Raw genomic sequence first — 19,426 nt, forward strand, 5'->3', positions numbered from 1 at the left:
GACCCTGGTGCATGAATTATTTTGGGTTCCTCCCCCTCTCTCCTCCCCATCGCAAGGGTAGACAAAATAACCTTTAACTTCCTCCCACAACTGGTGGCTCCATATAAGAAAGGTGTATGGTTTGCTGTTAAACAGCAGCTGCACACAACAGGCCCCTGATGACACATGCTTACTGGGTGGCTCTAAGTGCATGGACCATCTAATGGGTCCCTTCGACGTGTGTCTAGTAACCTCCGATTGTCTAAAGTACGTGAAGAGGAGATCTACAGAGGATACACTGTTAGAGGAAACAGAAAAATATACTATCTTGCAGGCATTTAAGGTAGAATATGGACATTTTTCACTCAAGTCCAAATGTCTCAGATTATCAAAAGAATCCATTGTCAGGAAGAGGCATTCAGATGCAAAATCTGGACATCTTTCACAAGATTTCTTAAAATGCAGCCTCTGAACTACATTGAATGTATGCCAAATCATGCCTCCCAACTTATGGAGGTATGAGATTGGGAATAGGTGGGCCAATTCTAAAGGGGTGTGTCACCAGTGGAAAAAAATCCTGAAAAAAGGCAGGCCTGCCAACTGATGGGGCATGTCAGCCTGGCATCAATGCATGCCAAGCTCACAAACAGCCTCCTTACCAGCCCCTTCCATACAGAACCATGCAGAAAGTTCCTTTGAAGCATTCTCTGCATGGTCATAGTGCCCATTCACATCAGAGCACATCTAGTGATGCACTTGCGCTTTGCTGCCCCAAGGACACTTCCCTAGTGTCCTAAGATCTGATTCTGTCCCGACTAAATCTGGTCTGTTGGGAGGCCTGCCAGATTTCCTGACTTGATACAAGTGACTGACTGAAATCCAGAACCGGAACATGGAAATACACAACTAAATGTTTAGATACATCAGAACGTTTTCATATTTAAACCCTTTGTCTGCTGAATGCATTTTCCTGCAATTGGACAAATATGGCACATTTCGGTAGGTTTGCCTGCAATCACCGGGTGAATGCATAGGTTAAATTTGGTTAAAATATGCTGTTTGTAAAACATTTCATAGGATTTCTATGTGAGCATGTCTAATTTCAAAGCAGACACCTGATGGTACAACTACCAAATGAGATATGACTGAATTCCAACTGTGTCTCTCTTTAGTAACTATTAGAATTTCAAAATAATTAGCAATTTTATCGTTTTAACACATTTTGCTGATTGTAACCAAATCCGGATATAGTGGATAACCATGTTCATCCAAGGTCTGCTCCTTTTTTTTCCAGAGCAAATATGTTCTTGTCAAGAAAAACAGCGTATTCTTTTGTATAAAATTGTTATATTTTTCTCTATGAAAATTAAATCAGCAGAGAGCAGAGCAAATTAAAATGAAATGTTTAATATTCATTTTGTTTGCAATTTTCCTGTAGCATGTTCTGCTTACATAGCCATCATATAAAAAGCAATGGTTAACTTATATTACCGTAAAGGCATTCTTTTCACCAAATAGATGTGTTATTCTTGAAAAACCTTAATTTTCCTAAGCAAATGACGCATTTATAAACTTTTATGGATTTCTGGAATGTCACTTGATAATTGAAATAGTTATATTAATATAGATAGAAAATGCACATGTGTGATTGATGTGGAAGTGTTTCTGTGTATCATTTACTATAGTAATCATTTATAGAGCGTCTGGCCGTGAGGATACTGTAATTGAAATCAAGAAACATAAATTACATTTTTTGACTAGAAATAAATTATACAAGGAGCAATGTATTAAATGACCCATTTGTGCCATGTAGCTTGTTATTAAAGTGATGTGATATCACTTAGCACTCTAACTATACTATATCTAATATATCTGAATTTGAATTTGAATTTCAAATAGAGCTCACTAAGTGGAAATGGAAGCTTTTACCTTCCTAATTTAGTTTTTGGAAGAATGGGTTACTGTAATGTAGTGAATATTTGGCATAGGGAGTGGAGAAAATAGGCAATAAAGGGTTACATTAATTAAAATTGTGCGCAGGTGGAATCTAAGAACTGGCTGATTAACCAATTTGAATCCCTTGAGCAAGGAGACAGAAGGGAACTGGCATTTAGGTCGAACACTCTGGGTAACAGCTGTGCCGACTAAATGCAGCACAAACCACGACTCAGTTCTAGGTTATTCTCATTGAAATAGCCTTTTAAGCTAGCCATTATGCGTATGAAAGTGTCAACTTAATATTTAATACATGGCTTCTCTCTTCTGTTGGTGGTGTTTTGATGTAGTTGAATTCTAATGAATTAAGCAACAGACGAGAGCATTTATACAGGTGATTAAAATGTCACACTTTATTATCTTGGCCTTCTGGAAGACGTGGGAAATGGATGGAGATCAACAAATAAATTGAGAGCGATGTAGTGTAAGTTTAAACAACTAGCCATGTATAACAAATTAACCAAATCCCAAAATGATATTGATGTAAATTTGCCAACATATAGGGGGTAAAATGAGCCAGGGACAAAACCAGTGCCTTAATTATTTATTGGAATGAATAATGGAGAGTGTTCAAACCAAGACCGTGTTCAATCCTGAAAAGACTCAGTTTCCATACTGAGCCAAAAAAATCTGCATTGAACTATACTCAGTGTAGCCCCTTGAATTTCATTAATTTCTAAATTGTGAATTTCCTTGTCCAACATCTTAAAGGAACATTGCAGCTCTAAGTCTGCCCTCTGTGGCTGTGTACCAGACAGCCACTGGGGGCGCTTCCAGAATCAAAATGGATTTTTTGTCCGTTATCTGACATTGGAGGTCCTCACGGACCTCCAGCGTCAGATTTTCCCATTGGAAAGCATTAAACAATGCTTTCCTATGGGGAGGTCTAATGTGCGGCCATTGCTGTGCATGCACATTAGGTCTCCCACGCCGGTTGACGTTCTGTTTCAAGGGGTTTTAACCCCTTCAGGCCTGCGGGAGGGGGGCCGCAAGGGAGGGGGGGGGGGACCTATTAACCCTGTAGTGCTAGTAAAATGGCTTTGTTGCTGTCATTTCTTTTAAGTTTTTTGTCCTATTGTTTGAAGTTCCCTAGTCAGTTTTGTGACAATTCCCAGTTGAAAGAATAACTTGTAATGAATCAATATCAACTAGCACAGGGGTTCCCAACCCAGTCCTCAAGTACCCCCTACCTGTCCAGGATTTAGGGATTACCCTGTTGTGTCTAAAGTGTTTTTTTTTTCTTTAAAACCACCTTAGACACAACACGGTAATCCCTAAATCCTGGACTGTTAGGGGGTACTTGAGGACTGGGTTGGGAACCCCTGATCTAGTATGTATAAATTAATGACAGTTATGTGGCTACTCTGGACTTGCTTTTAGACCTAGAAATAATATGTCATATCTTTAATACTGTGCACTGTCCCATTGTCCGTACAACTTTGACCCTACAGCTTTCTGTAGTGAATATAATGCAAAGAGTGTCATGGTGCTCTCCCGTCTCCCCCCACTGCAAGTAGTCACATTATATTACAGAGGTTTGACTTCTTCCCAACTTCGCCTCTAAAGATGGAGCTGAAAGCTCTCTGTCTGAGCTAGGCCCTGCACTACAAGGATACATTTTGTAATGTGTCTTCTGGCTAAACGATATTTGCCCATGCCTCATTCCCTTTTTTTCTGGTTCAGGAATCATCTAGCAATAATATGGACTAGTTTATTTAATTCAATGAATTCTCTAGTTTTATAGCCTATTTTTAGATAAAACAGCCCTTTCTCTAAGACCCGTGCTATAAATAAATAGCCATCATCTTTATAGATGCTTCTATAATAGTAGCCTCTCATCTTTACACTCACATTCTATATACGGTAATAGATTTCCTTTGCCTTCATGTGCCTGTTCTACAAAATATTGATTGATCACATTTATTTACCCATTCTATAAATGAGTAGCATTTCCTCTTTATAAACCAATTTTATGAAACAGCAATCTTCCACTTTTATAGATACATTCCATGATTATACAATATTTATATTTTATTATTTAAGTGAAGAGTCCTCCATCTTTGTAGTGGAAGTGTCACAAAAACAAAAATGACCTGTAATGTGTTTATCTTTTCAATGCGATACCCAATTTTCTTTAAAATTGAAATGCAAGAATCAACAAATGACATCACAGGCCAGTTCAGTACAGGTGCAGTCAAGGCACACATTGCAAATGAGAAGGCTAAAATGAAACATGGTTTAATTTCTCCTGTTCTCTGAATGCTTTTTTTTTTTTATTGCTGTCTGCCAGATGTAAAGGTCAGAACTTGTAACAGTGATTGTCAGGGAGCAAAGATGGAGCTGTGGATTTCCACACTAAATTTTATTTTTCACACCTTATAAATATATATTTGTTAAACATAGGAGATAAAAAAAAAATGTTTGTAAAAATTCTATAAAGTGGTACCCATACATTTTAGAGATTCATTCTATAAAACAATATTTGTCATTCTTTCACAGTCAAAGAATGTCTTGTTCTATCTAGAAGGCTGAAAAAATCATAAGCACTCCAAATTGCATTAAACATTTCAAATTGTTTGTAACTGATGACTATAATGCCTAAATACACACAGCCTAGATTTGTTAGGGATTATTTTTTTTTTTTTTCAGAAACACATTCAGATCCCTGAACTACAGATTGACAAATTCTTTCAAAGCACGCAGATGAACTACATCTATTTTAAATAGCGAATCTGGAGATTTGCATCACTGAAGGTTTTGCTGCTAAAACTTCACAGTCGCATATCTCGCCAGCTGTATAATCGACCTCTTTTTTATGAGCCACATACTTCTGAACACTGATAATCTTCATTGATTTGTTCAAACAGGCAGATGATTTGATTTTCCGTCTGTGCAATCTTGTTTGAATGCTTTATTCCAACAATTTTTTATGCTTCCAAAAACTACAACAGTGGCTGTTCATAAAAAATAGATTATTACTTGCTTTCCAATAGATTCGTTTTTTTCTGCTTTTAAGGCTTTTAGTCATCAATACTTGTAAAAAAATAAAAAATTAAAATAAGGTGTGATAAGCCACTGGTTTCATCCACGTTTTGAGAAAATTTGATTTTTTTAAGCAGTGAGATTTTATCAATAGTTGTTTCCTAAGCCAGAAACTGATACTTTTTTTTTTTTGTAAATGCTCTGCTGCCTAGATTTTCACTATATCTGAACAATGTAAAGTCAGAATGGGAGATTTCCAATGGGGAACATTGAAATATTTTACTGTGTAACAAAACCAGGGGACTTTGGCTTCTAGCCTTCAGAACACAATTGCAGTCATAAAAAAATGGTATACTGACAGTGTGGAATGAGAGTGATCAAGTCATGAATAAAATCTTTGATGCATCTCAATTTGCTGGCACCCAGTTAAATTGCAAGTGAAAAAGTGTACCACCCCAGTGTGAAATCTTGGGGCCCCTTTTTGAAATCAGGGGGAAATTTCTGTCTATCCAGCTTTTCACTCTGCTTTCAGTGCATCAACATTTAAGTCAAAGGGGACAATGACTTTCAATTGTGCAGGTTAGTGGCCTTATAAATGCACAATTGCCAGTCTGATTGGGAGCTTGATTGGTTGCTGGGACACGAGGCTTCCAAAAACACTTTAGGAGTGTGGTCATGGGCAGTGGCTCTTCTGAGATATTTTAGTTGACTTACTAATAGCAAATATTTGCAACTGAAATGTAATTTAGGAGAAGAACAATGTAACTTATGTGATTATTATATCTCTGGAACTCTGTAATATATCAGACATACCAACATTATGAGGCAAGAAGAAAAATAGATAAATTAGGATAGGCAAGAGGAACAGGGGGATTTGAGCCCAAAATAGGGATTGCATCTCCTAATTTGGAACATATGGGAGATATGCTTACTAGTACCTATTGATAGTGAATATTTAACCAAATAGACATATTTTAATGAAAGCAATCAGTTCATAAACATGCCCACAGTAATTACACATCTAATTGGTGTGTATATACAGCAGCATTTTTAAAATATTTAAAGTGCATCAGTCACAAAAATTTCCTCCTGTTCTCAAGCCTATGTGTCCCTCCCTCAAGCCTTCCTGACCCCCATCACAACATTAATAGTCCCAGGACTGGTGCTACTTACAATTTCTTTGATTGTTCTGGTCCCACCCCGTCTTCTTCCTCAATGTAGCCATATTGGAGTTTCCAAGATGGTGGTCACTTTAAACTGCTTCTTCTGCCTTCCTGACACATCGATTGTCTGAACGGACAGTCAATGACGCAACTCAGTCGGAAGTGAAATGTTGTTGGAAACAAGTGAGCAAGAACATGACAACCAATGGCAAAAGTTGACAAAGGACTTGGTCTTTGTCAACTTTTGCCAGTCTACAGGTTATACATAAGGAACAGTAATCCCTACTTTTCCTCATGAATAACTTCAGAAATATTCATTATTTAAGGCAAACAAAAAAAACAGGACTGCCCGGGGGAAGGATATGGACATAACAAGACAGTAAAAAAATAAATAAAATTGACAGATCTGCTGCCTACAAAGACAAAACAAAATTGGTCCAATAAGAATGTCAATGAAACAATATAAGCACTAGCAGACAATTTGTTCAAGAGATTTTGCAAGATAAATTTTGCAAAATCTAAGAAGTAAAAATGAGAAAAATACAGTGGATTTATAATTTTTCCCCAATGTATGCAGAAGCAAGCTACTTGGGATACACGATGGCAGGATGCATTTTTTTCACATACTATGACCCCATAATTCCCTCTGCAAGGTTATTTTATGTGCTTATCACAGTTTCCTTCCTTTTGTTTTGAAATGATAACAGCAGTTTATCATAGAGATGACAAACCAGTTTATGATTAAATCCATATTTCTTTCAAATTAAAAAACAAACAAATAAGCCACTACGTTTTAAAGGGTTAATGGCTAATGAGCATTTAATGTCTAATTAATATAATAAGGAAAATTCATTTTCATACAACAAGCATAGAGATCTTCTGGTTTCAGGGCAAGTCTTTACCAGTTATTATAATGATGATATAGGGAATAAAAATATCCGAAATCTATGTGTTATTATGGATAGTGGAGACGATGTGGAATATTTTCTTGGAAATTAAAAGTTTATTACATGATATTCAAACATTTTTATTCATCTGAAGGTTATTAATTCACAATTTCATTTACTGGAGCTGGTCCTATTGTAACGTCATTGTTCTATTTACGGTATATTTCTCCCAGCAGGAGAGATGACTGCAGCTATAAATCATACACAGGAGCTATTAATAGGACATTGCAAGCAGTTATCTGTGAATATCTACGAGTATATATATATATATATATATATATATATATATATATAAATATAAATACTTACATATATATATATATATATATATATATATATACATATATATTTATATATACCTACACATTTGTCTATATACTACCAAGTCTATCCATCTGTCTGTCTGTTATCTGTATATCATGCCTCACTAATCTACTCATTACCCCTACACTATATTAGAACTAAACATTAATCCCAACGATATGATAAGTCTAAACATTAATCTCTACAGTATCCTAACATTATTTATTACCACCCTATATTACCTTAAAGGAACAATATAGGGTCAGGTATACAAAGATGTATTCCTGACACTATAATCCTGATGTGGCATTTTAGGTGACCGTCCTCGCTACGATTGTGCTGAAAAGGTGATTTTACTCTCATTTTCTCCGACACCACGCGGTTCTCGCTGCGGCTGGCACGAACTGTCTCTGACTCCATGCTGAGATTATCAGTCTTGATGATCATGGAGGCTATTGCTCACAAGCTGCAAAACACTGCACTGTGCCAACCAGCATCTCCTCATTCAATGAATCAATGCATCTCTATGGGTAATGTGCACCATCTCCATGCAGAGCATGGAGACATTGAACACCATTGCTGCACACTGTGCAGCACTGGACTTAGAAGCACCTCTAGTGGCCGTCTGAGTGACTGCCACTAGCGGTGTTCCTAGCCAGCCATTTGAACACTGCATTTTCTCTGAAAAGATAGCATTTACATCGAAAACCCTTCAGGGACACACTAGAAAAACTACATTAAGCTGCAGTAGGTCTAATGACTACAGTATCCATTTAACTCTTACAATCTGACCTAAAAGTATAATGAAGTATACAATATACATAACAGAAAAAATGTGTTTATTATTTTCTTTATAAGTTAATTATTTTCCTCTCTCTTTCTCTCTTCTGCTTTTCTCTGCTTAGACATGTGTACAGTATACTTAGTCCTAATGTAAGCCATAGCGCGCTCTCTCTCTCTCTGTATATATATATATATATATATATATATATATATATATAAAAAGAAAAAAAACCTTCACTCCTACTCACTGTCTTCTGACCCGGTGCTTGATTGCAGTTTGTATATAGAACAGGAAAATCAGCACTCCCAGGTATTTCGCAAATAAATCCTTTACTTGAAAAAGTGTAGAAAAATATCAACGTTTGAGTTCCACATGGGAACTTTCATCAGGACCAACACCTATATATATATATATAAATATACCAATAGAGTTGTGGTGGGGAAAAAAGTGTGGATGAAAATCCCTTCCACCTGAAGTAAGTGGATAGTTATACATTGCTAAACACAAATACACACACAAGTCAAGCCATAAGACTTGCTTTTCCCACAGAAATCTCACTTTAACAGTGCTCTCACTACTGCAGGGGATTCTTGGTAGGTATATGCAAATGAGCTAAAAAAAAAAACAATATCACATTTTTGCCTCATTCCATTTTAAACATGGATTCATTTGAGTCTGTGTTTGCTGTATACAACAGCTTTGAAACACAAATTAGGAATAGATGCAAAGTCAGTGAGCCACACTCATGGATAGCTGTTTCGCTGTTAATGCAGCTCATCAGCATGAGGTTGGTCGAAACAGATGTCGATGAGTGGTGACAAATAAAAAATTACATTTTATTGAAGAAGACCCAGGATTGCTTGCCATTTCCTTGCTGGATTTATTTAGATCCCTGAGTGCAAGCCCCTTGTGGATTTGTACATATTTACAACTTTGTCCTGAGGAAAGTCCCGAACTGGGACTGAAACATTGACCCGTTTTGTTGGTATTTGAACGCTGTTACAGAGTCTTGGATGCTTCTACTTCGATTGAATAAATGCTTATTGATATTTTAATGCTGTGAGTGCAAACCTCGTTTTTCTATTCTTATGTAAATGGCCTCAGCCTGGCACCCGGCAGGTGCGCAAGGATATTCGATTGACTATATATATATATATAATTCATGAGAATGCATATGTGCATCTATTGTAGATAAGGCACAGCAAAACACTGCTTTCCAAAATGTTCTTCTGATTGCAGTTTACCGACCTATACAGGATTTATAAAAAGAGAAAAAAAAAACAGCTTTCTATGTCCTAAACCAATTCATGTATACATTGGCCTAAAGGAATACAATAAACTGCATTTTGATTCATGAAATGTGCATATGATAATAAGATATTATTTGTTTCGCAGCTGTTGGCACACCATCTTGTTACCATCTTGTGTAGACCGCATCAATGTAAAAATATACAAGTGGCGGGTTTCTAGCGTGGACAGTTAATAAAGAAGGCAGCTCAAACAATCCAAACCAGAGTCTCTCTATTTCAGTCCAGTTAAAAGTATGTGAAATGGAGGGAAGTAGATCAATATGAGAAACAAGGGGAAGAGTAAGGCACACGTTGGTGTAGTATGCTGATGCAAATTAATAAAAGAAAGAATGAAATACACTTACTAAGCTTGGAGCTTAAATTAGCTCTACTTTTGTGCGCTTGGGCGGTACAATCCCTGCCCAGGGATATATGCTATTTTCTTTTTTGGCCCAGTAGTAACTGCTCCAAAATATAAGCAATATAAACAGAGATAAAACCAAAAATAGTGCAATATTTCCAAGTGCTGAGGTAAGATTAAAATAAAGAAATACACTCACAGTATATAGAGCCTCCCACTGGCTCTTAGAAAACAGCTTAGAGTGGGGCAATCCCCACTTAAGGGTCTTATTTCTTGCAGAGGCTCCTGTGGTGTATTATATGAATAAGAATAAAAATAAAACATATAATGCTTACTGTTATAAGTATAAATTATTATTTTTTTTTCAAAAATAGGATAGGTACTCACATCTGTGGAGCAACAGTAGGTTTTGCTCTGTCCTCACGGCTGCCCTCCCCCACCAGGGAGATAAATATTCAGGCTCAATAGGTAAAATGTATAAAATTATATAGTTTATTAAAGTAGTGCGTATCTTAAAAAATACAAATATATTATTAAAAGCAATGTAGCAAATACAAACACTGACATGTTTCACCTTAGAGGCCTTTTCAAAGTGTTCACTGTACACCAGATATATTTTCTGGTAAATAGTCATTAAACTGTGATGTCTGCAGGTTAATTTACATTATGCAATTAGTATTCCTACTTATCCCTATTTCTTGTAAGTAGTTCTAATGTGTTTTAAATTAAATGGGTCCCACATGACAGCAGGGATTAAGTTTCATCCAAATGAAGTTCAATTTTTTTAACCCATAATCTGGCAATCCTTCAGATCTTTGGCTTCATTGCCTTGTCATTGATTTTCCAAAGACCAGACAGTGAACAACGCTGTTCTATTTTGCAATGTTGGATTTTTTTTAAGGTTAACATTTAAACTAACTCTGTATTTAGATATGTTCCTTGCTGATTTTAAATATAGTATTTAGAGAGTTTATTTCTAATAAAAAAAATAAAAATGAACTATACCCATCTTAACTGGATGATTGCTGAGTACAAACGTACTTATGTCTACATTTAGTAAATGTGTTCGTTTTTGTAAATAAAACACTTTAATCAAAATGACTTGTTGAATTGTGTAACAGCTGTGGGTCATGAATCCACCTTAAAGGGAAACTCCAGTGCCAGAAAAACAATCCGTTTTCCTGGCACTGCAGGTTCCCTCTCCCTCCCACCTCCCAATCCCCGGCTGCTGAAGGGGTGAAAACCCCTTCAGTCACTTACCAGAGGCAGCGACCAGAGGCATGTCCCAGGTCGCTGCTTCTTCCTCCGCCGCCGCTCCTCCTCTGCATTACGTCGGCCGGTGGGCGAGACTGATCCCGCCCACCGGCCGGGGAGACCTAATGTGCATGCGCGGCAATGCTGCTTTTCAATGCTTTCCTATAGGGAATTGAGCGACGCTGGAGGTCCTCAATCTGTGCTAGAGACACGTAAGTGCCCTCTAGAGGCTGTCTAGTAGACAGCCACTAGAGGTGGAGTTAACCCTGCAAGGTAATTATTGCAGTTTATAAAAACTGCAATATTTACAGTTGCAGGGTTAAGAGTAGTGGGAGTTGGCACCCAGACCACTCCAATGGGCAGAAGTTGTCTGGGTGCCTGGAGTGTCCCTTTAACTTTTTAAAAATAGGTCCACACCCCTAAAGCGTATCACTTGGGCCATTTTAAAATGCTATGAGGAACTTTGATTTGAACTTATATTAGTGAACAGTTATATTTTAATATGCATGTAAGAAGTTTTACAATACAGGTGTAAAATGATCTACCCTCTGACAGACTATCATGAGAAAAATATGCATGTTAATTAAATAAGCGCATTGATCATGATGTGTAACTAGGTAGAAACTGAGCTAAAATTAAATATCTTGAAGGAGCAGACCAGTCTAAGTTAAATGGTTCTTTCAAAATATGTTTCAAGGGAGCCATAAAAGAATAATTTACACATTTTTCATGCATATAAAAACGATGTCACAAGTGATTTTGCTTGCAATTAAATATGCTAAGCTAATATCAATGTTTTGTTATTCTAATTTTCAGGAATAATTAATCAAATGAAAGGAGAATTTGATACTGCACTAAAACTACATAAAACTCACCTTTCCATCGTTCAAGAACTGAATGATTATGCAGCCCAAGGTAGGGCTTATGGAAACATGGGAAATGCATACAATGCGCTTGGAATGTTCGACCAAGCTGTGAAATACCACCGGCAAGAGCTCCAGATTTCAATGGAGGTCAATGACAGAGCTTCGCAAGCTTCTACGCATGGAAATTTAGCTGTAGCCTATCAGGCCTTAGGTGCCCATGACAGAGCTTTGCAGCATTACCAAAACCACCTGAACATTGCTAGAGAGCTGAGAGACATACAGAGTGAGGCCCGAGCTCTGAGCAACCTTGGAAATTTTCATTGCTCCCGTGCCGAATATATGCAAGCCGTACCGTTCTATGAACAGTACCTAAGAATATCTCCTGATTTACAGGATATGGAAGGCGAAGGAAAGGTTTGTCATAATCTTGGCTATGCCCATTACTGTCTTGGAAATTACCAGGAAGCTGTCAAATATTATGAACAGGATCTTGCATTGGCAAAGGATCTTCATGACAAGATGAGCCAAGCCAAGGCTTACTGTAACTTGGGCCTTGCATTTAAAGCATTAATGAACTATAATAAAGCAGAGGATTGCCAGAAATACCTTTTGTCTTTGGCACAGTCCTTGAATAATTCCCAAGCAAAATTCCGTGCACTTGGAAACCTTGGTGATATTTTTGTCTCTAAGAAAGATGTAAATGGTGCAATAAAGTTTTACGAGCAGCAGTTAAGTTTAGCCCATCAAGTGAAAGACAGGAGACTAGAGGCAAGTGCTTATGCTGCCTTAGGAAGTGCTTATAGAATGATACAAAAATATGACAAAGCTTTGGGGTATCATACGCAAGAGCTGGAGGTCTTCCAGGAATTAAATGAGTTACCAGGAGAATGCAGAGCTCATGGCCATCTGGCTGCAGTTTATATGTCTCTTGAGAAGTACACTATGGCCTTCAAATGCTACGAAGAACAACTTGAGCTTGGGCAAAAGCTTAAAGATCCTAGCATAGAAGCTCAAGTCTATGGAAACATGGGCATCACCAAAATGAACATGAATGTAATGGAGGAAGCTATAGGCTACTTCGAACAGCAGTTAGCCATGTTACAACAGTTGAATGGTAATGAATCAATACTTGACAGAGGTCGGGCTTATGGAAATTTGGGAGACTGTTATGATGCCCTTGGAGACTATGAAGAAGCAATAAAATATTACGAGCAGTATTTATCTGTAGCCCAGAGTTTAAATCGTTTGCAAGACCAGTCGAAGGCCTACAGGGGACTTGGAAATGGACACAGGTAAGAAAATGTTTTTACTAGAATTTTTAAAGAACACCTGCTTTGACAAACCGGGCCAATCTTTACCTTGTAAAATTTATATTTTCAGGGCTTTATGTAGTTATTATAATATACTAATTCTGTATACTTGGAAGCCTTGTCGATATTTGTGTCTTCAAAAAACATACAAGCAGTGAAGCACTGCTTATGCAGCCTAAAGTTGCAGATACAGAGTGATACATAATATATGCCAAGCAAGGCACCAGAACTGACAAGAAGAATGCACAATCGACAGCTCATGCTTATTTCACATTTGTTTAGACAAGTATGTACAAAGTAATTTGTATATTGGGAATACCATGCAAGTGTTTATATAAAGCTTGTATTTAAAAATTTATATTTGATCTTCTGCTCTAATTTTTCTTGCTCCGATGGAAGGATTACAAGTCAAAGGACACTATATACATACATTAAACTTTACTGCAAAGGATGAACAAATTCATGAATAATTTAATTCTGCATATTTACATAAATTATTTTTTTATGTATCAGTGAACAGTAATTTATACACACAATTATATTTTTTACTAATATTTCATAATTATAGTTTACTGCTACTGCTCGATTTTATTTAGCCACTTTTGCATTTTGGCTTGTTTTGGAGATGTTGTGCTCTTATTACCAGGTACATGTCCATAGACATTATTTATGATACAACTGTTTGCATTCAATTCAAAGGGATTTATTAAACTGCACTAAATTGCATATTGCGGTAATATGGCGTTAACCTTACGAGTGTTAGCGAGTGTGTAAGACCGTTTTAAAACCTGTTAATATTAAAGGGTTAAGGAAACTATTTAAAGGTAAAGCCCATTTGGTTGAAATATGTACAATATGATGAATATATTAAAAAATATCTATATACTATTCTCATTTTTATTTCTTGCTCTGCAGGTCCATGGGAAATTTACAGCAGTCCCTTGTGTGCTTTGAAAAGAGGCTTGTGGTTGCTCATGAACTTGGGGAGACATCAAACAAGGCCCAAGCATATGGGGAGCTGGGAAGCTTGCACAGTCAGCTAGGAAATTATGAACAAGCAATATCCTGTCTGGAACGGCAATTAAACATTGCCAGGGAAATGAAAGACCAGATACTGGAGAGTGATGCAGCTTGTGGTCTGGGTGGAGTATATCAGCAGATGGGGGAATTCGATACTGCATTACAGTACCATCAACTAGACTTGCAGATAGCGGAGGAAACCAACAATCCATCTTGTCAGGCTCGAGCGTATGGAAATCTTGGACTAACTTATGAATCCCTTGGTAACTTTGAGAGAGCTGTGGTTTATCAAGAGCAGCACCTTAGCATTGCAGCAGAAATGAATGACTTAGTGGCTAAGACCATAGCTTATAGTAGCCTAGGGAGAACTCACCATGCTTTGCAGAACTACTCCCAGGCAGTAATGTACCTACAGGAAGGTAAGTCAAAGTGTTTTATAAGGATTATATGATGCATGTGGAAATTCAAAAATTAGGAAATATAACAATGATGTATTATTTAACATTAAAACGATAGAAACTGTCATTCGATTTTTTATTTATTTTACAAAGGTACCATAATAACACAATTAAAAGAGGTTGGGAAATATGAGAAAATACTAAAATCTGCTCAGTGACATATGAATAATAAAGAAAATACGCCAAACAAAAACATAGTAAACGGGTGAACATAAACGTTTATAATATTGTAAAGCGCTACAGAATATGTTGGTGCTATATAAATGGCGATAATAATAATAATAATAATGTACAAAGATTACTCTTTTGCTTTTTGTGTTTTTTTTTCATTCATTCATTTATTCATTCTTTTCTTTTTCTTTTTTTAACCATTACTTGTAATATGTACATATTATACAAGTAAGACTTGCTAAACTAAGGTTATAGTAAATTATCTCCAATGATAGAACCACTAAAGTGGCCTGGGTGCAGTGGTCGTCGCATTTTAACGAGGAAACCCTACAGTTTTGGTCAAATACACCTCTAGTGGTTGCAGTCTTTCTGACAGCCAATAAACGCTGTCCTGCAATCAAATACTGATACAAATACTCATAGCAGCATTTCATTGGAGGAACGCAGTGTTTGGCCATGTATGTGTATCTCCAATCCAGTGCTTCTCTACGAGAGTTGTTCTTGTAACATCAGTAGATACAACATAGAATCTCTTTGCTAGATTTGTAAAAAAAAATAATAAATAAATAAATAATTATGAGAGACCTAAAAGGTTAGCACCATAACTAACGCTGTAATAAGCTGTAGAGGTTGCTGTGCATGAAGTGTCCCTCTAATTTAATAGGTAAATGTTACCAGAGCAGCCATGACAGTGTGTGCCTGCAGTAAGAAACAATATCTCACTCTCTACTGTGTTTCCATGGCGACACGCTCATTTACAAAGCAACATTGCATCAAATTCAGTTGTTGGAGAATAATTGAAAAACCTCCCAAAAATTGCGTTTCCTGCCTAATGAAATTACAAAACGCCTTAAAGGGACACTATAGTCATCAAAACAACCGAAGAGGTTTTGGTGTATAGATCATGCCCCTGCAGTCTCACTGCTCAATTCTCTGCCATGTAGGAGTTAAATCACTTTGTTTAGCAGCCCTAGTCACAGCTCCCTGCATTTGACTATCACAGCCTTCATAAACACTTCCTGTAAAGAGTCATCTAATGTTTAAACTTCCTTTATTGAATATTCTGTTTAATTTTGAATGTATTATTTCCTGCTCTGTTAAAGGACCACTCTAGTGCCAGGAAAACATACTCGTTTTCCTGGCACTAGAGTGCCCTGAGGGTGCCCCCACCCTCAGGGACCCCCTCCTGTCGGGCTCTGGAAAGGGGTAAGTGTTTAAAACTTACCTTTTTCCAGCGGTGGGCGGAGAGCTCTCCTCCTCCGATCCTCCTCTTCTCCTCCCCATCGGCTGAATGCGCACGCGCGGCAAGAGCTGCGCGCGCATTCAGCCGGTCACATAGGAAAGCATTCATAATGCTTTCCTATGGACGCTTGCGTGCTCTCACTGTGATTTTCACAGTGAGAATCACGGAAGTACCTCTAGCGGCTGTCAATGATACAGCCACTAGAGGAAATAGGGGAAGGCTTAACCCATTCACAAACATAGCAGTTTCTCTGAAACTGCTATGTTTATGAAAAAATGGGTTAACCCTAGAAAGACCTGGCACCCAGACCACTTCATTAAGCTGAAGTGGTCTGGGTGCCTAGAGTGGTCCTTTAATAACTTGCTAGACCCAGCAGGAGCCTTCTGTGTGTGAGTCAAGTTCAATTTACAGAGCAATACATAAATACTTTTAAAACAAGTTACATCTGATTGAAAGTGAAACCATATTGTTCTCATGTAGGCTGTGTGAGTCACAGCCATGGGAGGTTTGACTAGGACTGCATAAATAGAAAAGAATGATTTAACTCCTAAATGGCAATTCTCCAATGGAGAATTGAGCAGTGAGACTGCAGGGTCATGTTCTATACACCAAAACTGCTTCATTAAGCTAAAGCTGTTTTGGTGACTGTAGTGTCCCTTTAAGAAAACTTGATGTATTTTTTATTTACATAAATAAAAATTGTGGTAATTGTGCTTCCTTGAATTTAGTAAACATGACACAATGCACATGTGATTATAATATTATCATAATGCATGTGTTAGTGTTGTCCTACACCGGTGATGGCTAACCTTGACACCATAAATTGTTTCTGGACTACATTTCCCATGATGCTCTGCTAGCGTTTAGAGTCTAAAAGCTAGCTGAGCATCATGGGAAATGTAATCCAGAAACAATTTATGGTGTCATGGTTAGCCCTCACTGTCCTACACCATAAGAAAGCACTACTGCTCACTATTATTGGATATGGAACCAACAGTCTTTGAACTCCAACCTCTGTTTATTCAATGGTTTCAAGCTATTTGATAAATTCCATTGATCCCCTTATGCCTAAAGCTTTTCATATTTTCATTAGCCTTGTGGCAACAGGCTAAGAGTGTTGAGTTAACCTGCTGCATATTAAAGGGTTTCTCCAACCCTTTTTCATTTATAATAGAAGGAATTGGCAATATTCAATAAGTGCCCCCTTACAAAAACACTCAAAGCGCATTTTTAAATAAAGTTCACTCACCTTAATCCAATGCCGGGCGAGTCTCCCAAGGACTTCTCGATACGCCCCTGTCTGATGTCACAGGAGCCGTGCCAAGGTCCAATCAAAGGCTTCTCATAGGGCATACATCCTGAGCCAGCTAAGGGTGGGCGAAAGGAACGTAGGGAAGAAAAGGAGGAGGGAGAGTGGGGTATCAAAAAATATCAGCAGAGTAGATAGGAAGGAGGGCTCCTTGCAGTGTGGGAGCAAGGGAGGGATGGAGACTAGAGCTCTGCCTGCAAGAGACAAGCTGGTATGTCCGTGGGGAGCATGCAGTGCACACTGCAAACAGACATAAAATATGCATAGAATTGACATTAGGCAGCATTGAACAGAGTTCTGGGCTGCCTAACTCACATACGCTGGATGTGCAACTTTCCCAGCACACAATTAAAAATATTTCTGGATCTGCAGAAAGACTATTACCACCATGACCACTTCAAAAGGCAGAATTGGTCATGGTGATTGGAGTAACCTTCTAACTTTTGTTTGATGAACAGATGACACATGTAAAATTATGCTACTGGATGAGCAATGTAAAACAGACTTGAAACTTCGAAGATGCTTTTTCATTATAGCCTTGTAGTATGTTCCATTGTGCACTCTGCATTCGAAGTGCACGATGATTTTAATCATAGCTTCTGTTGAAGATGCTGCTAGCTTCTATTTGATTAGTTAATGATGGTTTTCATAACTGCAAAACTAGCCAATTCTACAAATTATTTTCTTTCCACTTGTACAAGCTTATTGGTAGCGATATTGCAGTTCACTGGTGGCAACCTTAATTTTAAACTAACAAATTTAGATTTTGTGGCTTTTTTATGTTGGCCCTTTATTAGTGATGATTCCTCGGAATGCATTCCAGCCATGCACATCTCTACTCACATTAAACTATGTAAAAGGGCATTAGCTGTGAACAGAATAAGGAATATTTTTACATGAATACTGTATTCCGTATGAATATATTTTACTGCGGCTATTTAATAAATTAAAATCAATAAGTCAATGAAAGTTCGCACTCAGCCATATGATCTGCAGAATGTCTCTAAAGGTTATACATCTCTACATTTGCTAACGTTCTGCTTGCTGTTTGTTTTGTTTAAAGGCTTGAGGTTAGCAGAACAGCTGGCCCGTAGAGAAGATGAGGCCAAAATTAGACATCGCCTTGGACTTTCGCTGTGGGCTAGCGGAAACCTGGAAGAAGCTCAGCATCAGGTTAGTGCTGATATCATTTTTCAGGCAGTTAATTTACGCCAATTTTTTTTTTTTTTTTAAGAACCTAACACATTAAAGTGATATGCTTGCATTTTGGCCTTGCTTAACAAACAGTACTGGTTTAAAATCAAAGAACCTGACATTAGAAGTCTGTCGGTAAATACATGCACGTTCAGGGTTTTTCAATAAAGTGAGAATTGTCATGAATTCAAAGAATTCATGAATTTACGGTCAAAATAGCTGAACTAGAAAAATATCTCTAAGTCAGTTCTGCTATTTTGGCCTTTAATTTGAAATTCACTTTGATCCCGATTTAAAATCCCAACAATTAGCGCTTTGGTGAATAACCCTTATATTCTCTATCAAGGCTATTCACTTAAGTGAGGGTTGATGTGAATGTAAAGTGAATTTAAAGTGAATTTGAAAATGTAGGGCAAAATAGCCTATTTAGAAACATTCTCCAAGTCAACTCTGTGTTTGGTTTGGCTATTTTGGCCTTACATTTGAAATGCACTTAGTGAACCCTGAAGGTGTAATACTGCAAGATCCCAATGTCATAACTAAAAATTAGCATTACTGCGCCTTTTATAGCATCCTTGCCACAACACAGTCATGACATTTTGTTACATTCATTCTGAAATATACTCCCTAATCAAAATGTTATATTTCTATGAATAACAAATTAAAAATGCAAGGGCATCTGCAGGTCTCAGTAATGTATCAGTATGTTACTATAAAGACACATAACAGAGAATTGTTAATGTCCTTGCCCAGGAACCTTGTGATCAGGGATCAGCCCATTGTTAGTATTGAAATATA

At 37.4% G+C, this 19,426-nt stretch overlaps 1 protein-coding gene across 1 annotated transcript in view; it reads left to right on the forward strand.

The window, feature by feature from the left end:
- Positions 1 to 19,426, forward strand: part of TTC28 (tetratricopeptide repeat domain 28) — a 521,381-nt gene that overhangs the window by 344,188 nt on the left and 157,767 nt on the right. The window contains exons 7-9 of the mRNA XM_063454614.1: positions 11,874 to 13,215; positions 14,149 to 14,672; positions 18,498 to 18,607. Coding sequence (XP_063310684.1) covers positions 11,874 to 13,215; positions 14,149 to 14,672; positions 18,498 to 18,607 — 1,976 coding nt within the window. The remainder of the gene's footprint in view (positions 1 to 11,873; positions 13,216 to 14,148; positions 14,673 to 18,497; positions 18,608 to 19,426) is intronic.

The sequence above is a fragment of the Pelobates fuscus genome, chromosome 5 (assembly GCF_036172605.1).
Source record: "Pelobates fuscus isolate aPelFus1 chromosome 5, aPelFus1.pri, whole genome shotgun sequence".
Classification (NCBI taxonomy): Eukaryota; Metazoa; Chordata; class Amphibia; order Anura; family Pelobatidae; genus Pelobates; species Pelobates fuscus.